Source organism: Coturnix japonica, chromosome 4 (assembly GCF_001577835.2).
Source record: "Coturnix japonica isolate 7356 chromosome 4, Coturnix japonica 2.1, whole genome shotgun sequence".
Lineage (NCBI taxonomy): Eukaryota > Metazoa > Chordata > Aves > Galliformes > Phasianidae > Coturnix > Coturnix japonica.
Genome location: NC_029519.1, coordinates 23,557,392 through 23,584,816, shown reverse-complemented (window position 1 = coordinate 23,584,816; position 27,425 = coordinate 23,557,392). Strand labels below are relative to the sequence as shown.

Below are 27,425 nucleotides of genomic sequence, written 5' to 3'. Positions count from 1 at the left end.
ATATACATATATATATATATATATAATAGATATAGATATATAATCTATATCTATTAACTCTATAACTCTGTCATACAGTTGAAAAAAGGAAAATGGAATATACTTAATTTTGTCCCTTAAAAGTGGTGGTGGGGGGGGGGGACCAGGGGGGAAAGGAGGTCTTAATGTCAGTGATTCAGTTGGTTTTATAGACTTATGTAAAATGTTATAGGTCTTAAGGCTCTTGAAGGCCACATCAAGGGAATTAGGTAACAATGAGGCCACATTCTGCCTAGCCATTACTGGCATCTAACAGAATAGAGGAGAAGCTCATGCATGTAAACAGCTACATCAGAGCAGAATATGTTTCGAACAAAGACATAAATTATGTCTTCATTACTTAAATGCATCTTATGAGATCTGCAAAATGTGAATATTTTCTAAAACAAATCAGCAGCATTTGGACTGATGTATCCAATTACCCAGATTTCACCAAAAATAATTTAAAAAATTGTATCAGGTCCGAAGGCTTAGGCCAAAATGCAAGGGTTTAGAAATTAGTGCAGTGAATCTTTTCTATAAGATTTTATTAAAATACACTCATCCTACAGACTATTAAAGTCCTTCCTTTGAGATTATGTCATTACTTCTAGAACAAAGAAGATTATGGCAAAGAGCTATCTTCCATACAAAATAAACAGTATAGTCCTAAACATTGTCTTTTCCTTTTGTCTTGTATTTAGTGCACTATACACTTCCCTGACCATGTTCATTTAAACCAATACAACAGATCAGCATCTGATTTCCAGCCAAGCCAAATTTGACAGTGGTGGACACTGCACTGACCACAACCTACTGAACACAAGGAATAATATTACCTTAGGGGAAAATAATATTACTTAGGGGAAAAGGGTTTTGTCCTTTGCCCATAAGTACAAAAGCATCACCTCCCAAATCTGAATACATGTGCTTGTGGAGGTATGCTGATCCCACCAGGAGTTCACACTGATTGTGCCTCGGTAAATATTTTCATATGACAATGATACAATTGTTGACACACTGTGACAGCCATTGAAATCATAATTCCTTTGTGCTATTGAGTGCTCTGAGATTTAAGTTCTACCTGGATTCAGCTGATACTCTGAAAAAAGAATACCTGTTCTTAAAATTCAAGTCTCAATTCAAAGGGTATTCCTAAACAGAGACCATTTCTATTTTTTCTTTATATGACAGTTTAAGTCAGTTTAAGCACTGACCATAATCAACACATGCTTTACATTAAACATGTGATTGACAGTGTGATTCTCTTTTGAATCAAGTAAGCTTTTTGCCATCAATTTTCAGTGGCAGATAATTTACTTGTATTTGGATTTTTGTGCTAACTGTTACTATTTGGTTCACTGCCAGGAACAGCCCTGTGGCATAGTAAGTCAAAGTTTATTTATCTCTGGTTGCCATTATTTACTACAGAAACAACACTTTTTAGTTATTACAAAACAGTATGAAAAATTCCAACATATACTCTATAATGTACCATAGAAATGCCAAAGTCAGTTTTCCCATAGTAGAATATGAACAGGAGAATATCTTCATCTTTCTGTATTACTGCAACTGTACTATTGACCTGACTACACTAATACATGACATCACTCTTCCATCTAGTCAGAGAATCATTAAACATTTCATTTTGAAAGAGCTCTTATAATTATGTACTGTATTAGGTCTGATTAAGTAACTTCTAAATTATCCCTGATGTAAGTCATACATACTCCCTAAGAATATTGCCAAATTCTTCATCAAGAATTCATTCTAATTGCATACATATTCTTGTAGCAAATTCACATTCTCCATATTCGCATTCAGTTTAAGCTAATAATTTTGGTACCACCCTTTGTAATTCTAGTATTTGATTCCTTTCATTTTGTAAGTATTCCTTATGTATTCGAATGCAACTATCACTTCTACTCCTCAGATCTTCTTCTCTTCCTTCTTTAAAAAAACAATTTTAAAAAAATCTGCATTTTATTGTACTCTTCTGAAATCTGTACTATACATCTCTTTAAGCTGACAAGCCTGAAAATGAACACGTCAGTTTGAGAGTTAAGCAATGTGGAATGCACTGAAGGTTAGCTACAATGTGACTTAAAATTTTCAGTGCCCTGGGGAGAAAAGGTAGGATATGAACAAGTCATCCTAAATTGCCCTCAAGTGCCTAACTTCCCCATAGATTAAAGAGAGTAGATACACACACACATATGTATATATAAGTTCACCATATGGTGGCCTTCAGAGGCATCTAAATTATTCACACTGAATCAAGCCTGAAATAATTAAACGTACTTCTTACAATAGGCAACATGCATTACAGCATTACATCAGCATCACACTGTATTCCTGCAGAATTTATCTTTGTCATTACGTTTTTTTTCTGCCATCCCTCTCTCCTGATGGCATTAGGATTTGGCAAGAATGATGCTTCCTCTCTTTTTGTGAGCATTTTCTTTTCTATTTCACTAAGCACAGTACTTTACATTGTCTTTCATGAGTAGCATACATTCAGATTTCAGAGAGTTCTTCTCAGTTTGCCAAGATAATATATTTAAGTGTATAATATAAACTTCAGAAAGACATATTGGCACAGTTTCTATCCATAAATGAAAAGTGCCCTTGACCATTCTTTGTCAAAATAGCACTAGAATGAAATGATTTACATCCCCATTATGAAAATATCTCAGCTCTATCCTGTCATATATGGGAGCTATACACTGTGATCAAATTCATTCTGCCTTCGGAAATGGTTCCTGGCTGGTGTTCTAAGCTGCACCATGCCCAAGACTTGTTATGGAAGAGATCTAGTTGCACAAGCCAAAAGGACACCAGAGAGCAAAAGGCTATTGACCATAGCATCCCAGTGTTGGAAAGGGTCCTGCTTAACTAATGAGAAGAAATAAGCCCTACTGGACATTAAATATACTGCAAATACAAAACACACAGCACTTTGTTTCAAGTAGAATAGGAAAAAAAAGTTGCATTTCCTATCAGTACTCATAGCTATACACATCTATATTCAATTGTCATCTAAATGCCAAATAAGAACAGATAGGTGTCAAATTAAAGCATAGATAAGAGACTAAGAAAGTAATAAAGTCATAAAATGTTATTTTGACACCAGATGAATCCACAGTATCATCATCTACAACATTTCTTAGGAATAAAGCAGTTGTGTTCAAGAAGTTTCAGACTAAATCCTTCTATGATGCTGAATGCAGCCATGAATCTGGAAGTGAAAAGAAAAAGTCAAAGGACTTAACAGAAGTCTGTCATCCCCAGAACTTCCTTGGTGAATCTAGTCTGCTTCAATTTGTTTCTAACCCACATGACTCCTGTGAAAAAATCATGTAAAATAGTATCATTCACACATACGAAAGACTCATGTGCATACCAGTGTTTGATTTACTCTTGCAACTCATATATGCACAAAATGTTCAGGTAGAATTTAGGAAGCAAGTTCAACAAGTTCATAGTATTTTCTTCAACCAATGAGGACAGTTACCCTATCAAAAAAAATGACTAAATTATCTTAGGTTGAATTTTCAGTGAATTCATATTGCTTATCATTCACCATATTTAGTTCTTCCAGATATTAGGTGCAGAAATTAAAAATTATACTTTAATTGTCCATATCTTCTATTTCCTGCCTTATAAGAAGGTACCGACCATATAATTTCTCACTCTTCTGACTTTGCCTTACAGTGTTTCTAAAACAAATTAAACACACTGACAGGTATTTCCCAGCAGCAATCATCTTACTGCTTACCTGGAACTGTGGATTCTCAGTGTCTAGTATTCAAATAGAGCTGTTTACAGGCTTGCTAGATAAATAGCAACACTGATCCCTATAGTGTGCTTGTTAAAAAATGATATACGTTGTTTCTTTTCTTACAGGCTATATGTTGCATTTCTTACACAGTTTTTCCTATTCTTCCTCTTTCGGTCAAGAAAAAATTAGGAAGGAAAGCCCTCTAAAATTAAGGTAATAGAAATGAAAGTAGAAAATCAGAGCCACTGTGTACAGGGAAAGAGTGAGAAACTAGTATCATTTACTCTGCCGTGCAGCCCAAGGAGCTCCTAAGATAAAGACAAACAGAGAGGAGAAGACTTTTCAGCATGTAGATCCAAGATTAGCTACACATTCAGTACTCCGGCTCCTCACTGTCACATTAAGGTTTCTACATTTAAGAACAACATTTATTCATAATGAAGAGAGTTTGCCTATCAAAAATAAATAACTTCAGTGGCTTTGAAAATTTTAACTGCAAACATCTCATTGCTTTCCAGAGAAACTCATGTCTGTAACTAAGTAACTTTTGACATAGGATTTACAATTATAAGAGGAGGATTTAAAAAATGACTCCTGAAGTGTTAAACAATTTTTTTCTTCTGCATTCCCTCCCATATTCTACTGGTAGGAATGCAGAATATAGCATTTCATTATTATTGTTTTTTTAAACACTGACTAGAGATGGTATATTCACAACAAATATAAGCACTCTCAAAAATGAGTAAGTACAGTACCAGTCTAAGGCTGCTAGATATGCAAGAGTTCTATATGTTCCAGTCATATAGAGAAAAGTGGTACATAGAGGCTTTTACAGCTCTTGAAAGGGAAAAAAAGGTTGAAATACATATATATTAAGACAAATCAAAAGTTCAGTATTATTTCAGATAGAAGTTACCCAAGTTCCCTTAATTTTTTCCATTTATTTTTCTTCACTATAGATGCAAAGAGTGCTATAGTCTTCCTAGATAAAAGATGCAATACACACCAAGTAAATGATAGGTTTTCTCATCTGTGTTTTGAGGAGCACGGGATACAGTGATTTCTGTCTGAGACCACAGTGGAATAATGGAATTCAAACAGACTGTATCTAAATATAGCAGCTAACACCCGTTCTTTGAAATTAGAAGAATGCTTATTTTCTTATTTATTTATTTTTAAAAGCATTTTTATATGTTTTATTGAGTTGAAGCCAAGTTACTTTGCATATTTATATATTCCTAATTTTGCTTTCTGAATTATCAATTTCCTTTCTATTACTGCAGTAATATCTTGTAAGTGCTCTTCCCTTTGAGTGATAGCTGCAAGAGGGATACATTCAGATGAAGTAAGCAAACCAGTCAGGAATGTAAGATAGAAGTACCTTTCAGAAGTTACTCAAAAATCATTGAACAGTAAAGCATCCTAAGTGGTTTATTCAAAACCATACAGTACTGACAATACTGAGTACAAGTATCATAGTCTTGCTCTCCCTTGATAGTAGTTTGTTTAATTATTATTACCTATGTATTTTTATTTAGTAAGCTTTATTTACCTCATACAGACATACTTGAACTGGCAAACCTTTCGATTTTAGAATAAATCTCTTAGCATTGCAGATATATATAAATAGGGAAGCATAAATGGGAATTCTCTGGTAGATTTTGTAGAAAGTATGTTTCTTAGCATTATATGTTGGCTTTTCATCTCAGCCTTCATTTTTGCTGAGCAATTCTGCATGCGCAGTGTCATTCTCATTTGCGCAGAAATGAGAGTAGTACTCTATGATGCAAATAAATTCTTGACTATAAGTTGAGTTCCACTATCTGCTACAGTATCCCGCTTGTCCTGAACTTTGCAGATCAGAATTAAAGTTGAAAGATAACACCATAATACCTGTTTTACTGCATGAAATTGTTCTAATCACAAATGAACAGCTTTTCCATCATATTTCAATGCAACTTTTTCTTTTAATTCAGCATTAGAATATTTTCTTTCTTCTGATCCTATAAATTACATCTAAGATGCAACTTACTGGCACTAATTTCTTTGCTGTAAATTGTGTTTAAAAAGACATAGTGACAGGAATAGCCAGCTTACAAGTTTACCTGATTTGTGTTAGAAATCAAGTTGACCAATTTTAAACACATAAACGTAGAGAGGGATAATATTTTTTTAGAAATGTATCAAGCGTTCCATTCAAAATAATTATTTACATCAGTGTAAATGCAATGCTATAATTTTTATCACAGCTGTGGTAAAAACGCAGAAATGATATTTAGAAGTAACATGCAATTAAATAAAAAATAAAGAAAGTAATTATTTTATTATACAACTCTTAATCTATGATACTTAGCTTGCTTAATTTTGAAAACTTTTCTAGAATAGTAAAGACTTCTTGCTTAATACATCTTTCACATAATTATGTTAAATAATAGCAGAAACTTGTGTTACATTGCCCTGCTGCACAGGAATAGTCTTTGTAATCTCACATACATATGTGTATATTTTTATGTATATATACCCACACATATCCTTTGGTGTACTTTTCTTAATTCTTTTAAAATATAATTGAAGACATTAACATTTTTCTCCCCTAGGTCATTTGTTCTAATCTAATTCAGAGGGTTTATGTTAGCTCTGTGGTAGATTACCTGAAATAAATTGATAGTAAAGTTCTTAAACATTCAGCCCTGCAAAGACTTCTGATTGCTTTTCAATTTTATTTGTAAAGCTGACTTGGGTATGTTGAGTTGAGAAGATGCAAAACATTTCATAGAACCGGAATCTTGGACTACATCTACGCTTTCACGTAAACATAGATACTTGTGCTCAGACCCAAGCCTGATCTCCCTCATCACACACAGATCTCCACTGTGCCTCTACTGCAGAATGAGACAGTGACTATCCAGATTAAGAAACAGAAGCACGCAGTGAGAACAAGATAACATTTACATTTTTCAGATGGTACAAACAAAACTAATGAAGTCATTTGACCCTATAAACCTAGACTTATGTGCATCTATCCAAGGCAGTGAAAATCTTTAGTATCCATGCCACACAAAACAGCCAAAGAAGGAGATTATTCTTGTTCCACTTCGCCTTGGTTAGGCTAACAGCTATCTGGGATAGGGATCAGGTTTTATATTCTTTCACTCTTTTCCTATCAAACCTAATATTGTGTTGGCAGTAATTATCATGAATAAGTTTCATCAGTGAAGGCACAGATACTTGTGTGTACACAGAAAATACTGTAGAGCTAATTAGCAGGCTACTTTAGAACACAGTTGTTATTCTACAATATCATCTCCTTATACACTGTTATTTTGTGCAGTAAGTAGTGCCTGTATGTAGTTTACTTAACTTGCTTCCACAGTAGTTTAAGCTATGCCTAGGTAATTTTTTAGAGCAAGACAATCATTCCTACATAGAAAATTCAGGTATGGCAGTATCTGGCTGTTTTTATATATCAAAAAGCAGGGGAAAAACAAAAACAAAAACAAAAACAAAAACAAAAAAAAAAAAAACCAACAAAAAAACCAAAAAAAAAACCAAAAAACAAAACAAACAAACAAACAAAAAAAACCAACACAAAACAACAACAACAAAAATGTCAGTGCATTTAGGAAAATTCTAAGGCATTATTAAAGTAATGCATATCTCAGAATGACCCAAAGTGGTGGAAAAAAGTAATGAAACAAAACAAAAAAAGAATTTTAAAACTACCTCTTATCATCTGTTGTAGACCAGCTCTCTACTGGGATAGATCAGATGGTACTACTCACACTTCGGCACCTTGCCCAAAGTAGTATGAATAGACCTGCCTGACATGGTATTCACTGTGAAGATGGTCTCTGCTAGAAAGTCTACAGTATTTGGTACCTTGGAGTTCTAATCTTGGATTAGGGTTTTTGGTGACTATAGTAAAAATATTATAAAAAATTACTACAATAACAACTATTGAGTGAAAAATTACACAGCACTGGTTATTGTTAATTTAAAAATATATATAAATTGTCCAAAAGCTATGTTTTATTTTCCTTACCAGTGCTACTTCACTTATTTAATTTGTCCTAGAGAAGTCCAGAATCCCTTACATGTTTTACAAACATTCAAGTCCTCATGAACATTTCTTAACTGTTTGCAGAAAGTCACTGTTGAAATCACATGGATGAATAAGAAGAAAATGAGCCATGCAGCAAGAAGAACACTGCAGGTTAGAAGTATTCCAAAGTCACTCTAAGAAAACAATTTTGAAAAATCCTACAAATTATCAATACTAATTGTACTCATAATAAATGCATGTATGTTATATATATAAATATATAAAATATTATAAATATAAATAAATATATAAATACATTAGGTCTAGAGAGACTTGCTTTCAGTGTATTCTACTTAGAATGCCACTTAGCGTATGTATGGTTATGTGGAAACTAGTATGTAAGGCTAACAGCTTACATCAGTAAGATGAAAATTTCTTAATGGGACTTAAAGAAATGCTTCAAAAATATGAGGATCTGCATCTACTTCTATAGTAACTTACTTTACAATGCAGCTTTTTTTTTTTTTTTTAACATGTTTTCTTTTATTCATGCTATCTCCTAAGACTTGAAAAATCAAACAAGAAAACCTCTTGCTTGCCCTTTCCCCATTATGAAGTCTTTTGTTTCTATTGACCCCCAAAACCATGAGTTCGAGACTATTTCTGTTAAACATATATAATATTATCAAACATATATTTCTTTATCAGTTTATGACCTGGTAGCCCTTCAGCTGTTTCACTGCCTTGATGGTGTCATTATTGCAAATGGCAAATTGCAAATGGAAGTGCCAGCTTATCTGCTATTTTCTTTCATTCTCATGTTTTATATACACCTCTATCACTGTTTGTCTAAATCAGTGCTAATCTTTTGATATAGCTTTGCATATCAGCATTTTTTAGTATTTTTGCTCTTATGCTATGTATTTTTGCAGAATGAATAACCTGGCTAGAGTAACATAGAGAGAAGTTTTGTGTAATCATATACATTTTCAATTCCATTCCTTTTTACAATTTGACATTTCATTTCTTACTTGCTGGATCTGCACATCAGAAGATGCTTTTCAGGGAATTGTTTCATGGTCTTTTTCTCAAGAAGAGTTCAAATTTGTCATGATAGCTTACATTACCTTCCTCATTTATATTTTGTAGATCTCCACATTAAACTTACTCATTGGAACGCAGAGCAGGAATCACCATGAAGACACATTCTTGAGCAGATACTTTCATGTAGCACAGTGAAAGCTCCGTGTAGAGCTATCAGTTTACATACAAATCTTTTGTTCTAATGGCACAGATTGAACTGAGTAAGCTCAGCTGTTCCACTGCTCTGATACTGCTGTGCAGCTTTGAACGCCAGAGCAAGATAAGTCAGAAGCAGACCAGGTTTTCTGGATCACACATCAGCAGAGTGTGGACATACATGGTCTTACTAGGGACTTGACTGTCCTAAATTGCTTCATGTCATCTGCAAATACATGAAAAAAATACCATAAAAGACTATATTTCCTCTTCTAGAAAGGGAATATTTTAAACTGTGGATTTCGACATAGCCACAGGGAGAACTTTGCTTCTGTTAAAATGTGCCATTTATCCAAAATACTTTTTCTGTCTCTTAGATGCACAGAATCAGAAAATGCTTCCCCTCGACAACACTTGTTTACTTTAGTAGTTTCTACTATACAGAAACACAGCTGAAGACTTTTTTTGACAGTTCAAATATGTATTATTGATTAATTCTCACCCACTCTGTCAAAATTCTAATAGATTGACAATCTTTCTGTGATGTTTTCTTGGACAAAAGCCAGTTACCTCATTTCTAAAAATCTGTGGTCACAAATTTATGCCTTATGCTAAAGTTTATCACTGGCCTCAAAAGTACAAAATTTTCTCGTATGGTTAAAAAAAAATGATAGAACTTCCGACTTTCTATCAGCACTAGCTTTTGTTAAGAACTGAAAATAAAGTACAGCTAATCCCCTGTCGTCTTCCTGTTTCTTTCAGTCAATTTTTCAGCAGCATCCTCTTTTATGAAGCCACCTTGCACATTTACTTCGAAAGGTTACCTGAGATGGGTAACTTCTTATAAAAATACCTTTCTTTCTTTCTCCCTTCCTCCATCTCACCTTCCTTCTATAAAGATAAGCTCAAAGAAACAGCTTAGCCCCTATGCAATGTTCTTCTTACTAAATGCAGCTTGGGATATCCTCCAGTTCTCTCTTACACTTCTCATGCTTGGCTTCATAAAAATTGTCTGTTTACTTGCATTCCTTTGTCACTCATCTTTCGTATTTTCCACCCTGAAGCTTACCTGCTTGAATAGCTCCCTTTTTCTGACAAGTTCACTTGACACTGTTTCTATTGTTGTTGTTGTTTTTCATTTCAGTTTAAATAGCTTTAGTGTCCTGTAATACTTTTTCTTCTTTGCTACTGTTTCCTTTTTCATACAGACATCTTCTTACATGCTCTAACTTTTCATACAGCAATTTTGCTGAATGTGAGGGTTCTGTTTCACACACTTTAATCATTTCTTTTTTAAAAAATTGTCCGACAAACTGGTTTTGATACTATCTTCTTTGCTAAGAGGCTGTATTCAAATTTTATTACAGTTGCAATTAGTCAGTGGCTCAACTACAATTCCTTCCAGAATCAACTTCACTTTATACATTCCTCTTGCCTTATTCACTGACCACAGTATTATAAATGACTTACTGATACAACTATTCAGCTCATTTTATTTTATCTGGTCCTGTTACTTAGTATACAATTTTAATAAAAAATTTTACTAAAGAAAATGTTTAACAGGAGAAAATAAAACAAATACATATTAAATGTTTTTCTGACAGTTTCTGGTTTGAGGGCTAAAGAAGAAAAGCAAAATTATATCTGGATTCTCAGATGTGGATTATTTAATATCATTCATTTACGTTGTTTACTTCCAACATTTTACCTCAATTTTTTATGCCTCCCTATCGGATAAAGATAAAATGTGAACCAAGGTCTATATCTGTACATGCTCAACTAAACTACCTCTGTTAGCTGAACAAAATTCGAAATTCCTAAAATATGAACTAAATGTATATACATAGTTATTCCTTGATATCACTGGATATAATCATCACTATAGTACACATACTGCATCAGAACTGTTGTTGCTGTAAAATTTGAGTGTTTTAACTGCAGCAATGGATATGTAAATAGTACTGCTAAATTACAGTTCAGTTCTAAAGAATATTTTTTAGATATTAAGTGGTAGGAGACCATCTAGGGGAAGACAGAGATGTGAGTCATTACATCACAGCATAATGAAATTTCACACTGGTCTTTAGAGTATGACCAGATGACTGACACTTGAATGACTGAAATACCCACACAGAGCTAATTAAGAAGGAATAATTGAGTTGCTGGAGAAGGATCTGTAGCAAAGATCCTTCATATTCTAAAACTGCCAGTGCAGCACCTTTCAGAAAAAACTAGATGCTTTAGAAAAAAAAAACAAAACTATCATTCAGTGAGGTGTTTTGTGCTTCTTCTTTTTTTTTTTTCCCTCAGATCTACAGTCCTAGAAGAGTTCTATTGCTTTGTTAATATTGCAATGTTTATGTCTTTGGCTTGTTTGGGTGAAATAAACATCATAAACTTTTCAAGGCAAGGAGATTTTCATAAGGTATAGAGGGGCTACTGAAGGAAAAGACTTACTAGACCAATGTCAAGTTCTGCATCTAGCTCAGACTCCAAATGAATTACAAACGTATTTCTGAGCCCTATCACACTCTTTCAGTCAAAAGAGGCAACATTTTGGAACAAGAAAAAGCATAGAAGAACACTGACAAACATCAATATTATGCGGGTTGAAAGATGTTCAGATAGAAGGCAAACAATTTTTTCTTCTTCCTTCCAAGTCTTTAACACCAACTATGTAAATCATAGAATGACATACGTTAGAAGGGACCTTAAAAATTAGCTAGTTTCAACCCCTGATATGGGCTGGGTTGCCAACCATTAGACCAGAGTCCTATCCAGCCTGGCCTTAAACACTCCCATGGGTGGGGCATCCGCAGCACTGTCTGGGCAATCTGTTTCAGTGCCTCACCACTCTCTGAATAAAGAATTTCTGCCTAACATCTAACCTACATTTCCCCTCTTTCAGTTTAAAGCTACTCCCCCCTTATCAACATCAGACCACGTAGTAAGTTGATCCCTCTTCTGCTTAGAAGCTCCCTTCAAGTACTGAAACAGTTACTTTAAAATAATTCTAAGGACACTGCTCAAAAATAAAGAGAAGTTCCAGGGACCCCTTCACTTGACTTAATTTTCTTCTTTGAAAATGTCATCCTGGCAATGTCTATATGTAAAAAAAATCTGATCATGAAAACCCTGGAAGTAGTTCAGGATCCAAAAACAAATTTGAGCAACTCCCTCACTGATCAGTTCATGCTTTTGATGTTGATAGTCATGTCATACTAGTAAGAATCAAGGTTTTGTCTTTATAAAAAACATTGAACAACACCTTCTTCAGTTGCGCCTCAATCCAAGGGAAGCCACTTCCCCCTAACTGTGTTTGTGTTATTCCTATAATGAATAGGAGAAAGCGAATCTTTATTCCCGCAAAGGGAACACTTTCATACAGCCTTCTGAATAGTACTTACTCAAATATGGTGGTTTGTAAGGCGCTCGTGTATTAGACAGCAGTCCATCCAACTCCTTCCTCTCCAGAGTGTTGTGAAGAGACTTCTCTTTGCCGAAAGTGGAGAAGGATCTTTCTGCCCCCGGCTGGGCTTCTGGTGTTTCAAACACTTCAGTGTCTGGAACGGAGTCCATGCCAGGTACATGCAGATTGCTGCGGTAATCTGCAGCTTGGCGTCCGTCAGACGGGACAAAGGAAGGCATCCAGCACCGATCTGAGTGGCCCAGTGCTTTACATTCCTCTGTGCAATTGGAGAAGAGATCCATGCCTGAAAGCATGAGAGAAAATGAAACTACAGATATAAGCTTCAGCATCATGAACTGATAGCTGACAGATTTAAAAAAAAAAAAAGATTATACTGAGAGGAAAAGAGATCTCATAAGAACTTTTCCTACCACTTTCACAGCAAAAAAATTTTTTTTTAATTAAAAATTTTTAAAAAAGAAATCTGAATGTCCAGTCTTCAACACTCAACACCATTTAATAAGCATAAATAAATGCTAGAATGTCACACACACACACAGAGGTGTCACAAGACCACAGTACCAGAAAGGTATGGATGGATCTATCTCACTTGCAGACCTTTCTTTTTAGAACTCAATTCATTAAAGATCAGTTCTACTTGCAAACAATGTATGTACTTCACTAGTCGTAAATACTTGTTTAAGAACAAGTGTTTAAGAGCAATTGAAGGAATTGTTTATACATAAACCCACCCCTGGCCGAAGAAATTATATGACCTGATTGAGTAATCACAGATCTCAATTATGAAAATGAAGTATCAGAATAAAATAATTATCTGTAAATATATACATACAGATAGAACCTATTGTTATTAAAAGTAGATCTTACGGAGTTGGAATCCAGCCTGTATGTGATCAAAACAGCTTACTAAATCACTCACTATGAGTTTTCACTGCTACAGCAACAGTTCTTACTATCTTGTCATCCAAGTAAAGGGATAGAATCCTACATTAAATTAGCAGTACCTTAACTAGCAGTATGAAGGTAGCTGTAGTGCAGTGCAACATACCCATGGATTCTACTGACAGAATGGTTAGTGCTTCCCTTATATCAGTAAACAGCTATCCTTGCCAACATAAAACTGCTTGCTTATAAATGCTTTAATGCCATTAAAATTTCATATGACAAGCAAATGCTTCCATTGACTACCTTAAGATGAGCAGTCCAAAAGAATATTTCCTGACAGTGATTCACTAAGCTGTTGGATTGTACTTGTTTTGAGAGGAACAGTGTAGGAAATCATAGGCATAAGGTAAAATAAACATTAAGGTCTCTAAGTCATTGTTCAACATCACACAGAAAAGCAAAACAGTGAAGAAATGTCTCCTTCTTGAACTTAGAAATTTGTGTCTTAGAATGGGCGTATGTCAAGACTGAACTAAATCTGTTATAAGTATCGCATTTACAAGCATTTCATTAGAATTACAAATAAAAAGACTTGACTTGCAGGAGAAATAGAAAAAAAACTAGAAAAGCTTTAATAAGATTCATGCATTGTAGCTCGTTCACCAGCCTACACCACAAAGAACTTGATTAGTTTGATCTCCCATGTGAGGATTAGAGTATTAAGAATGCTACCACTGTTTTAAACTGTTGACTTGTTTCCTATTAATAATATTATTGTGTTAACTCACAGTAAAGGAAACAAACTCTTCAGCAAGCAAGACCCCTTTCAAGCTACCAATAAGCACTTGAGAAATAAAATCTGTCTTATATACAGACTAAAGAAAAAAGAAAGAAGGGGGGAAAAAAAGCTTTTTACCTCAGATTAATCTCACTGCATCGACTTATTAATTTTAAATTAAGTAATATACGATGGCAGGTCTTGTTTTGATTAGAACCTTGCATTGATAATTGGCACACAGAAGTCTGAAAATAAATTACTGATCAGTGAACTGCAGAAGAATGTAAACTTGAACTGCAGGTATGATTAAACAATCAGATGATGAACATTATGCAAGTTGTAGAAACTATATCATTCTATATTCTGTAATGGTAGTAGCTATGACAGACTGAAAAGAAAGGTTTAGATACACGCTTCCTGGGAAGAAATGTATAAATAACCACATCTCTAAAAGCATGTGCACATGTATCTTACGTACAGAAGTATATGAATAAAAATCTCCCTCATGCAAGAAAAGACATACTTAAACTTTTTTTTTTTTTTTTTTTTTTTTCTGTTCAGAACATTTTAGCAACAAAACTGAGTCTTTTTTTTTTTTTTTTTTTTTCAGGCAACCTGGCAGTCACACATACAGTAGAAATAACCCTGCCTCTAAAGAACAATTGATTACAACTACATTTTGCTAACAGTATATCAATGACCATACACATTCATCCCTTCTGAAAGAGCAAGTGAAATACAAAAAAAAAAAAAAAAAAAAGAATGGATGCAAGTTAAATTACATGCTTATGTCAGTGGGGAGGGAGATATTATGGTAATGATGTTGCCTTCAAGATATATAGATATTCAAGGATAGACACTTCTTTCCTTATTATGAGTTTTTATTTCTCCTTGAAAATTACCCTCCATTTCACTATTTTGTTTTCACATCAGTTGCTAAATGACAAAAAATCTCAACCCACATGTTACTTTTCAGTTTGCTTTTGAACACTGCTTGTCTATGACAGTGCACAGCACAGTATTATATAACAGCTTATAAAAGAGATGTTATAGCCTTCATAAATCAGGTTTTTGAATAAACGAAGTAATGAATGTAGGGTATGAACGAAGTATGAATTTAGCTTACATAAAATGTAAGCTCAAAGATTCCCTCTGCTAAAAGCAGATGAAAACTTTTAAAAGAAAATGTATGTATAAATCTCCTGAATTTCAGTATTACCTATGATTATTTTCACTGACTATGATATAGGTTATTCTTCCTCCACCTTTTTCCTGTGAGTCACAGTATATAATTAATTATTTATTTATTTATTAAAAACATTTTTAATACAATGGATGATGAGAGGGGAGGAAAAGCACTTGATACATTTGTAGAAGGAAGAATATAAAATGGTAAATTAATAAGACTTTTAGCACAGAACTCCCTCACACACCAAGAATCATATTTTTGATTTATAACAAAATGGAATGTTCAGCAGCGTAACACTTCTATCTCATCTCATAAGTCTGCTTATATATATGTAGTATGAGTGGAACTATCCATGGTTATTTTAAATTCACAAGAAAAATGCTTTATATTTTTCACTTAGTTACACCGCATACAGATAAACAAAGATTTTAAAGGTGACTCTGCATTATGAATTTTAAATGTCCTTTGAAGATAAAAATAGGTAGTATAGAGTACTGAAGAGCTAAAAATTGATAAGGTTTGAGCTATTCCAAATACAGCATACATACATATGAAAGCTCATGGCAAAGGTGAACATTTATCTAGATAGACAGCGGGCAATATGAGCTTTTGCACAACGTAACATCGCAGATTTTGAATCCAAACAAGCCTCTGCCCTTCCCTCAAAGGAAACTAAAAAGAAAGAAAGGAGTTAAATACTAAGTTTTATATCTGCATCTGAATTTCCTGAGCTCAGGTGCTTTGAATCTGATACTTGGCAGCGTTGCTTCTCTAAAGTGTATTCCCAATTTGCTTCCTTTTCATATTTCTAAAGGAGAAAAGCAAAATTTCTGTGTGCATGAATTCTAATGGATTTGAAAGATGATTTAAGATCAAAGTGGAAAATAAGCCTACAACCATTTTTAAATAATTTATTTTTTCTTAATTTAAATAAAGGAGAAAAGCCACATACCAAGCCTTTAGAATAACTGATATAATCCAAACGAAAAAAAAAAAAAGTAAATTAAACGTTGACAAAATGTTTTTGTAGTTTTGTTATTGAGAGGCTTTTTCCCAAAGTTTGTCTTTTTATTTCCCCCCCCCCCTCCTTTTATTCCCCTCCTAGATTTGTCTTTTCTGCAGAACTAAACGTCATTTGTTGCTTCATAAACGGTAGCTTTTTAAGTGTTATTTGGGAGGCAGGTGCAATATAGGGAACGAGGACTTCTTTTTGAAACTCCATTAGCAGATCAGATAAATGTTTGGTTGGATTATCCCTGAGCAAGCTACTAATTTCTCTGTGAGTCATGTTTTCATGTCTGTAAATAAGGATAATGACTTTAACCTTCTTTGTGGAAGATTCTCTCTACTGAAGAAAACTGACTTCATGAAACACAGCTATTATCATTCTAACATGTTAAGTAATTGGTGTGCTGCCTTGGATAAAAATGACTTCATCTGCATGAGAACATGAAAAAAAGACTTAAAGATCTTCGATATTCAGCTCTTCCAAATCTCAACTTCAAAACCCTGTCTGGACCATTGAGATGTGAACATTATTAAGCATGAAGCCCAAAGAAAGAAGAAAAAAAGAAACAAAAAAAACCCTCACCTCAGTTCAAGTCAAAGTGCTTTTCTAAGCTGTCTTAATGTTTAATGTTTAACTCTCATTTTATCCAAGACAGCCTGTTAGCCCAAGTGATCTTCAAAACAGGATTTACCTGTCAGACTGAACAGACTTCGAAGGAATGCTGGTTTTCTCTGTCCCTTTACCACCAAAATTCTCATTTAGATTTCTCAAGTTCTTGTTTCCATGAAAACTGAAATACCATAGCTATTCAACATCCTAGCAGTAATGCCTACTAACCCTCCTGAGGTTTATGAAATCCATACAGAAAAGGTGTAAGGTAAAGTTTCAGTCTATGTCTTTGCATTATACCCCTAACAATTCCTTTCATAAAGTTCAATAATAAAAATCTGATTTAGGATCTCAGGCAATCACCAATGTGTACTGCCCAGTTCAGTACAGTCTACTGAGTAGATGGTTTAAAAAAAAAAAAAAAAAGAAAGAAAAGTTGATGCATTTAGTTATATATAACATACAGTGTATGTATTTAGCTTCTCACCTTTGATATTCCTTCCTGAAGAATACATCAAAGATCATGCCTATTCAGTGAAAATAAGGAAATAAAGGTAATACTGTAAAGAACTCTGCATGTCTGATGTGAGAAAGCTGAGTGGGTAGTGACCAACCAAATGAAACAAATTGATGGCAAAAGTCCAGATCTTACAGGACAGGTGTCTAATCACACAATTTAAACATACACACACACAGAGTACTAATTGGCACCCAAGTCAGCAATTTCACATGGGAGGCCAAGAATTTAATCAACCATGGGGAATAAACTAACCTCAAGCGTAGAAATGACTCCTGCAGTACATGATTGAAATACTGTGCATTAATAACAGGTAGTAGTGTTGCATTATTTGTATTTCTTCCACATTTTTGTTTTGTCTCTACATTTTTCAGATAGAGAAGAAGAGTACAATTAATTAGCACACTCATTTGGAAATCCTCACCTCAGCAGCCAAAACTTATTGCACGACCCTAGGAAAGCCATTTTTTTTTTTTCCCCCAAGAAGCTCAGATCCTTACCCTACCTAAATGAAATGATTATTCAAACCAGAAAAAGTAGGTTCTTGAACAGTTTTGAGTATCCCACTATATGGCATTCTCTGCTAAACACACCTGACAGTCATTTCCTAGTTCATAGACACAAAGGTAGCTAAGAATGTAGATAATAATAATGTATTCAAGTGCTACCTTGATGGGAACAGTATGAATCCCTTACAGGCATTCAGAACATTTTAAACCATGATTAAATCACTATCAAGAAAACATATTCTGCCAAAGGGTGACCTAGACTCTTATTTTAAAACATAATAGGGCATTTTATGACACATTGAATGGCTTAGTGCAGAATTTTTATCAATAATTTTGCAAGAATCATCCGCGATGCTGCGATAGATTTTCATCCTGCATGTTTACCTTCCCAACTAATAATTCATCATGCCCTTGACAGGCAGCTTGCCTAACAACGAACTACTATGGAATAGCTATGTGTATGCCGCAGGACTGTTCACTGATAACAATTACAGAAGCAGTGCACAGAAGATGAAAAGTTTGTTTTGCAAGCAAAACCTTGCTGAACTTGGTAGGAAGTAAGTTGTATTTTTTGGTAAGTCGTATCAACTAAACATTTTCAGATGAGAATACACTGCTTTTGAAGACAGGTATTATTCTTAGTGGTATTAGGAAATGCCTTTATAAAATTATCAAACACTGTGTTTTATTTTAATAATTTAGACAGGATTGATTATACAGCAACAGAATGACTGAAAAACTGAGAAAAGATTCCCTCAGAAACTTTCTCTAGACATTCAAGATCAAACAAGATTTATGCATTTTTTTTCTTTTTAATAGCATTAATCACTAAAAGCTAACAGCTAGTGTGAAGTCTTGATATCAAAATATCTTGCCATCACAAACGTCAAAAGGCACATCCTATGAATCATGACAGCACAGCTCAGCCCAAAACTTACAGAAAAACTATATCACACATTGGTAGAAAATACGTGCAGTTTCTTCAGATGGTTGTATTTAAATATTTACTTGGAACCAGCATTCTAAAAATTGCTCATCCATCCTAATTACTCCAGAAGCACAGTACCAATACATTAAATTGGAAGTTATGTATATTTGAGGTTTTGGTTAAAGCTATTAATTGTGAGCAGCCTATGACTAACTGTCAGCTTTCATTACTTCATATGTATTCACCATTTAAGTTACAGTGCATAAATCACACCATAATCTTAAATGAACTGAAATTATTTTGGAAACGCAGCTTTTTCTCCCTATTTAGTAAAATAGGAATAATAAAAATAAGGAATTTACACATTTAGGAAATAAAATGTCAAGTCTGACAATAGTTGCAGTGTTCATATATGAGATAAACTACTTGTAAAACTGGAAGAAAGGATAAAGAGCAGAGGCACAACAATAACAATACTAGATGCAACTAAAAGAAAATAGCTTTCAGTTGATGTGCAACTGTATGATTATATTCCCACCATCAGTCAAACCCAGTCCCTTCTGCAGATGTTTGTACTTTTCTCTCCTGTTTGGTTATTATGGTTTATTATGTTGAGGGACTAAACTGATTGAAATTTTCATTGAGATGACTGCTGCAGTAAAATGCATAAAAGAAAAAAAAAATGGAATGCAGGGAGGGCAGGAGGGGAGGGAGTTTTTTATCACGCAGTAGCTGGTTGCTGCATCAGAAACAGCGCAAAAGAATGGGTGGGGGAGGCTAAATGCATGGCTTTTTAAGACAACAATAAATCATACGCCATATATAGGCCAAAAATGAAAGAGGCTCTGTCTTCAGATGTAAACTTCTGGCAAGACATGGTTTGTTGTCAGGTTCCCAGACAGAAAATAGGCACTCTGTTCATTTAGCATGAAGCCCTGCAAGAAGCAGAGAGCTCCGGAGACTCTTGGCTCTTCTCAGTCTCATTAGGTCTGCATATTAATGACTTGCAGCAGTATAAAGGGGCCCTGTAGCAGCCTCCTCTTCCCCCTGGTTCCTGGGTTTCCCATCATTAAGGGAACAGTGACTATAGCAGAAGGAAAATAGAGGATGCTAACATGCAGGAGATGCTGTACTGCTATGACAGCACTGAGTCCCTTGCTCTGAAATCTTTTAAGGCAGGGGTCAGGGGAAAAAAATAAAAAAAATAAAAACAGGAAAACTGGAGAAACTTAGGCAGTATTTTGTATGACATACTGGTAGCAAATTCTGATACCTGACAGAGCACAGAAGAAACAAGGGGAAAGAATCGCTGTATTGTATCACTGAATCAAGACATTACCAGACCTTTGGAAGCTGTGGTAGGGAGGAAGGCAAAAGCACTTGTGGCTAAAATGCAGTGTGGGGGCAAGAATAAATTCCAGTGCATCTAGACTCTAAACAAAAAAAATGTCCCTTTCAAAGGAAAACTGACAGTAAGAGAGCAAAGACAGCAAGCTATACACACAGGAATAACACTGCAGTGTATACAGTTTCTAAGTCATTCAAATCACGGCTATATCATAATCTCTTAAAGCATTTACTTCCTTTGTATGAATTGAAAGAAATGTATTTAAGAATACCCTAGCCTTATTAGCATGGAGATCACTTATATTATATGGTTCATTAATTTGAATTAAAAAACAGTCCTCTAAAAATGCAAAGGTATTACACATTCAGAACACCCAATGTGTCTCCACTCTCTCTGAGCAAAAAATCCTCAGAGTCTGGCTGTCATTCAGTCAACCGGTTCATTCTTTCCCCTGGGAACTCCCCTTGCACTTCACACTGCCATGCCAGCTGAAGTGCCTACTAAACAGAGTTGCCTAGTGCTTTGAAATCTTGCAAATCTATTGTTGAGGAAAAAAAACAAACAAAAAACCAAACAAACAAAAACCAAACAACAACAAAAAAAGCAACATCATAAAATGTACAAGAACTTTGTTTTTACACGCAGGAAGTTTTGCTACAGCTGATGACATAGAATAACACACCCCAAGCCCCTAGAATTAAGTTCTGCCCCTTGAATACACAGTGCTGAAAATTGTCTCCTTGTCCAGATCACCAAAATGGCAAGCTGACCTCAACCCAGCCTTCCATGCAATATGCTTATGTGATTTTGTGCCACTCATGTTTTACATTCCTACAGGTAACTCTTCCTTCTAGTCTCCCTACTTACAAATCGACTATTTCCACTTTCTTATCAGACTTACCAGAGGATTGACCTCGATTAGTGGCATCATGATCACTGTCTCCTTGCTCACTGTCTCCATGACCACTGTCCTTAGAGCTTACTATGTCTGCTTCCTGGAATGCAGAACTAGACACAGAAACATCTTTACATTAGAATAAACATTAAAGAGGAACTCATAAAACATTCTTCTGCCATCACATGGCCAAACAAGGTGCTGCAGTCACTCGCCCCTGCCTTGTACCTCTGCAGAGCAGTGCCGCCCTGTCCAATGTGAACAAAACTTGCCTTTTCAGACAATGGTAGCCTGGCCCAAATGGTCAGTAGGCACTGCCACTCCATCTGTTTTTCATGTAATTGGTATAAATAATTGGGAACCATTGACGTAAGCTGGATGACAAAACTTTGACTTAGAGAGGCCAATGTTATAAGGAAGACTCTACAGAAGGATTCATAAGTATTTAAAGGATGTTTTAGACTAATAAAACATGAGATTTTGTTCTCTTTTCAGATCACTTTGAAGCCACTTCAAAAAAGCAGTAATTCATACTCATTTACTTGTCAGTGTTTTATTTCATATGTCTACATACATCCATTTTCCCACTGCTTTGCTACTGTTTTACATCTGCAGTAAACACATTTCTGCATCACATTCACACTTGATAAAGCATGCATTATGAAAACATGACTAAGGAGCTCATACCTGTTTACCCGTCGGGGTCTGTCAACTAGATAACTGAGCTCAGCACGCTGATGTTTCGTCTAGGAAAAAAAGAAAATTGAGAAATATTTGAACACTTGGTATTTCTGCAACCAACATCAGAAAACACACAAGAGCAGCTCTTTATATTCACTGTAAATGGTACTGTTTGGCTGCAAGTAGGCCTACACAATCTATTTCTAAGATGTATGAAGAAATAAAAACAGCCAAATACTCTTCTTCACACATACAGGAAAGCGTGAGAGATTTTTTTCCCCCCAAGTTCTTTGGGATGAGATTCTGACACGTTTTCTCACAGTGCATGCTGTCAAGCATCACAAGGACTCCCACAAAAACCAGCCAAACTATTTCTAGAGTTGCGTACCACTTGCTCTGAGACAAAACTTATTGTAATCTGGTTTTCAGCCTGTTTTCAATTCCGGTATACAAAAATAGGGACAGACAGTATCGTTATTGCACACTAAGGAAGAAAATACATTAAGACAGACTTGAGTCCTCAAAACAGCAACAGAAGGCAGAGCTTTACAGACATTTTGAGGGAAAGTCAATGTTAAAAGCCAATATGAGACACTGCACTGCAGAACTTATCCAGCTTTAGAAAATATCATGCAAACCGCGTCAGCCAGACTGGACAGAGTTCAGGTTTCAGTATTCACATTAAGGGAGTTTTGTTTCCCACAGCACACAAGCAGAGAGACACCAATAGCATGTAGGAGCTTAACACAGAGAAAATGATAAACAGGGGAGCATTATGACAGCCATATGCTGGGACAGAAATTCTCTACACACTGGGCAACACAACACAGACAACGTGTTTAACAAGAGGAAACTGTAAATCTTTGCATATAATTTCATGGCAACTCTTTCACGATGCTTTTCTTTGCAAACACTGCTTTGAGTTACAAAGTGAGAGAGGAATAAGAGTCAATTAATAGACCCTAATTCACACATTAATTAAAGCTCCTGCTAACTGCAGAGATTTTCACACTCCCAGAAGGGGGTTCCCCCATAGCCTTTCTTGCACATGATAAGGTTCCAGGGGGGAGTGTTGGGGGAGGAGGCGTGGGAAGAAAGTGCAGTTTTAAGAAACTCAAAAGCGCCAGCCTCCCCCGCCAGCCGCCTGCAGCCAATGGCTCGGAGAGCCCCGGTGCTGGGCTACAGGAGCGGGGGCCGACCCGACCGAGCCTCCCTTCGGCGCGGGGGCTCCCAGCCCTCACCCACCCCCCCGTTCCTGCAGCCGGCAGGTGAATCAGAACGGGGAGGCATGCGAAGCGCCTTCCCCGCCAGGCAGCGGCTTCGTTAGCCGACGGGGGAGAGCAGAGGCGCGGGGCAGAGGTGCGGCCGGTGCCCGAGGGTCCCCCAAAGGCCGCCAGGGGCCCGGCGCGCGGCCCGGCCTTACCTCGCTGGACAGGATGCTGCCGTTGGAGATGATGTCAGGCTGCTGGTCGGCGTAGCCGGTCACGATGGCACCGCAAGGGTTGTGCTCGGCGTCGGTGCTGCGGGAGGGGCTGCAGGGCTTGAGGAACATCAGGTCGGTCTTGGCGGACTCGGGAGTGAGGCAGACCTGGTAGCAGTAGTTCTGGTTGTGGTGGTGGGATCCGAAGCTGCCCGACTCCTCCACCGGCACCTGCGCTGGGTTGCTGGGCGCGTTAGAGCTCTGCACCAGCATGATGTCCGACTTGCTGAGTTTCTTCTTGCGGGCCCGCGCCTGGCGGCTGCAGCAGGGGCAGCAGCAGCAGCAGCCCAGGCAGCAGTCGCTGGCCAGGCAGGTATAGATGTTGAGCTTCTTCTCCTTCTGGCAGCGCACGGCCAGTACGATCATGGCCAGCAAGAAGATGAACGAGACGGAGCCCAAGGCGATGATGAGGATGAGGGTGAGGTCGAGCGAGGTGTCCCCCCCGGAGCGGCTGGGCCGATGCTCTCCGCCTCCGCCGCCGCCCCCCGCGCCCACCCCCGCACCCAGCGCTCCGCCGCCGCCGCCTCCGGGCCGCTCGGCCGCGCCGTCCACCAGCACCACCTGGATGGAGGCGGTGGAAGAGAGCGGCGGCTGCCCGTGGTCGCGCACCTCGACCACCAGCTCGTAGGGCCGCTGCGGGTCGCGCTTGGCCGGCACCCTGCGCGCCGTGCGCAGCTCGCCCGTGCGCCAGTCCATGCGGAAGAGGCTGGCCTCGTTGCCCCGCACGATGCTGTAGGTGAGGCGGGCGTTGTCGCCGTCGTCGGCGTCCACCGCCGCCACGCGGCTGACCAGGTAGCCCGGCTCGGCGCCGCGCGGCAGCACCTCCCGCGCCGGGGTGCCGTTGCGGCCGGGCAGCGGGCTGACGATGGCGGGAGCGTTGTCGTTCTGGTCCACGACTATGATATTGACGGTGGCGTTGCCGGCCAGCGGCTGCGGCTCCTCTCCGGCGTCGCGAGCCTCCACCTGGAAGCTGAACTCCTTGAGCTGCTCGTAGTCGAAGGAGCGGAGCGCGTAGAGGAAGCCGTTCTCGGAGTTGATGGAGACGTAGGTGAAGACGGACATGCCCTGGATCTGGCTCTCCAGGATGGAGTAGGCGAGCTGGGCGTTGGCGCCCTGGTCCCGGTCGGTGGCGCTGACGGCGTAGATGTAGGCACCGGGCACGTTGTTCTCGCTCACGTACACCTGGTAGACGGGCTGGCTGAAGCGCGGCGCGTTGTCGTTCACGTCGCTCACCCGCACCTGGATGGATTTGCTGGTGCTGAGCGGCGGCTCGCCGCGGTCCCGCGCCACCACCGTCAGCGTATAGGCGTCGCCGCCCGGCTGCTCGCGGTCCAGCGGCCCCTCGGTGACGATGGTGTAGTAGTTCTTGAACGAGCTCTTGAGGCGAAAGGGCGCGTCGCCCTGCAGCAGCTCGCACTGCACCTGCCCGTTCTCCTCCGAGTCGCGGTCCGAGACGCTGAAGAGGGCCACCACGGTGCCCGGCGCTGCTGCCTCGCTCACCGCCTCCTTCACGGTGGAGAAGCTGATCTCGGGCGCGTTGTCGTTGGCGTCCAGCACCCGCACCAGCACCTTGCAGTGCGCCGGCACGGCGTTGGGCCCCAGGTCCTTTGCTTGCACGTACACCTGGTACACGCTGCTCTCCTCGTAGTCCAGCTCGCCGCTCACCTCCAGGCGCCCGGTGCGCGGCGCGATGCCGAAGAGCTCCCGGGCGCGGGCCGAGATGTGGCTACTGAAGGAGTAGATGACCTCGCCGTTCTGCCCCTCGTCGGGGTCGCTGGCGTTGAGCTGCAGCACCAGCGTGCCCGGCGGCGAGTTCTCCGGCAGCGACACGGTGTAGACGGGCTGCTCGAAGGCGGGGACGTTGTCGTTGGAGTCCAGTACCCTGATGGTGAGCAGGGCGGTGCCGGTGCGCTGCTGGGGCTGCCCGCCGTCCACCGCGGTCAGCACGTAGCGGTGCACCGCCTGCTGCTCACGGTCCAGCGGCTTGTCCAGCACCAGCTCGGCGAAGCGGTTGCCGTCGCCCTGCGTCTGCACGTCGAGTGAGAAGTAGCTGTTGGGAGTGATCTCGTAGGTGCGCAGCGAGTTGGTGCCCACGTCGGGGTCGAAGGCGCTCTCCAGGGGGAAGCGGGTGCCCGGCGTGGCGCTCTCCGAGATCTCCACGGTGAGGTCGGGCTCGGGGAAGGAGGGTGGGTTGTCGTTGATGTCCAGCACCTCGATCTCCACCCGGAACAGCTCGAGGGGGTTCTCCAGGAAGACCTCCAGATGCAGCAGACAGGAGGGGCTCTGCTTGCAGATCTGCTCGCGGTCGATCTTCTCGTTCACGTAGAGCACCCCGGTCTCCAAGTTGAGCTCCAGGTAAGGGCTGCGGGAGTTGGACGCCGTCTGGAAGCGGCGAGCCGAAAGTTTTGTAATGTCCAAGCCCAGGTCTTCGGCGATATTCCCCACGAATGTGCCATGCTCCTGTTCTTCCTGCACCGTGTAATGGAGCTGGCCGAGGGCCCCCTCCAGCATCCAGAGCGAGGCAAAGAGGAATAGCACGATCATCTCCAACGGGGAAAGAGATCCCCCCCTCCCCAACGCCACCTCTTCCTCCTTTTCCAAAAGCCTCCAACCACCTCCTCCTCCGAAAGCACACAGCACAGTGCGTGCGTCTGTGTGTGGATGTGTGTGCGCGACTCTGTGTGTGTGAGTGTGTGTGTGTGTGTCCGCGCCTGCGAGCGTGTGGCGAGAGAGGGAGCGGGGAGGGGGAAGGAAGGGGGGCTCCGGCTTAGGGGGGAGTGCGCTAGGTATTATTTCTTCTGAATCATGTCAAGATTTTTTTCACCCCCATCTCCCTCCTATTTGTTACGAGTATTATTGTTTCACACGCTGACCAAATGAAGAAGAAAGGCGTCCCCACTTCATCTGTGATCTTCAAAATCAATGGCCAACTAATAATAGCTATTAGCTGCCCGCATCTACAGACACACAGTAGCCCGCTTTTATTTATTCCGAGAGTCTTGGCACTGCACCGCGGCAGCAACAGCGGCAGCAGCAGCAGCAAATCCCAGGGAAGAAATTTTTGTATTTCAGGATTGTCCTCGGTTTGTCTTCCTGGTGGGAGCCGGAGGGGGAGACGCTGCTGGCGGAGCCGGTGGACATGCCCTCTTCGGAGGCAAGAAAAAGGCAGAAAACCGCGAAATTAGAAAAAAAGAAAAAAAAAAAGAAAAAAAATTATAACCCGCAAAAACGTTTCATATCAAAAACGGCAGAGAGCAGCTTCTCTCCCCAAACTTTCATTCCCTGATTTCTCTGGGATTTCCTCTTTTTATTTAAAGATCTTAGATTTTTCTCTCTTCTATCAATAGTCTTTCATTTTCTTCTCTTATTGCTATTATTACGTTCATCATCATCACTCTGCGTTTTATGGACGTGCCGATCAGTTTTGCTTTTTTTCCTCTCTTGCTGCTTTTGCTCCTAACCCCTCTCTTTGCTTGCTGCTGCTGCTGCCGCTGCCGCTGCCGCCGCTCTCCTCCCGTCCCGGCTCCAGCCCGGCTCCGCTCCTCTGATCTCTGCCGGCAGTTTCTGAGCCCAGAGCGCTCGGCTTTGCTGTTTTTGCGCAGCGCTCGGCTCCTGCCAACCAATTATCTGGCAGCAACGCCCCCGGGGGCGGCACCCTATTGGCCGCGGCGCACGTCAGGTTGGCTGCATCAGAGGCGGGCGGGCAGGCAGGCAAAGCAGCGCAGGCAGCAGAGGCAGTGCGGGCAGGCAAAGCGGGGAGCGTAGGCAGGCAGGGAGGGGAGACAAGGCGGGCAGCGAGGGCAGGCAGGCAGGCAGGCAGGCAGGCAGGCACCTAGCTAGCTAGATAGCTGGCTGGCTGGTTGGCTATCTAGCTAGGCAGCTATTCCCCTGGCGGAGTAAGGGAAATCACCGCTCGTCATCAGCGCGCACACACGGGTAATGGTAAACAGCCATCTCCTTAGAGAGGGAATTTCCACCAGCCACCAACTTTCCTTTCCCAGACCGAGCGCGGCAGCGTTGATAGAAAAACCGTAAACAAAGGGAAACTTGAGAAATTTCCCCTCCAGCCCCCCCTTGGGCTGCGTTA

General features: G+C 39.6%; 1 protein-coding gene across 6 annotated transcripts in view; it reads right to left on the bottom strand.

Annotated features, from left to right (window-relative positions):
- PCDH10 (protocadherin 10) overlaps positions 1-27,049 on the bottom strand; it is a 39,313-nt gene extending 12,264 nt beyond the window's left edge. For 4 of the 6 annotated variants that reach the window (XM_015861065.2, XM_015861066.2, XM_015861071.2 and 1 more), the window contains exons 1-4: positions 23,282-27,049; positions 21,865-21,923; positions 21,184-21,290; positions 12,488-12,793 (exon numbers count right to left, since the gene is read on the bottom strand). In XM_015861065.2, coding sequence (XP_015716551.1) covers positions 12,488-12,793; positions 21,184-21,290; positions 21,865-21,923; positions 23,282-25,882 — 3,073 coding nt within the window. In that variant the 5' untranslated portion in view covers positions 25,883-27,049. Of the gene's footprint in view, positions 1-3,184; positions 3,257-12,487; positions 12,794-21,183; positions 21,291-21,864; positions 21,924-23,281 lie in introns of those variants that run through there. The other 2 variants (XM_015861069.2, XM_015861070.2) reach the window with 2 other exon arrangements.
- Positions 27,050-27,425: the final 376 nt, after the last annotated feature.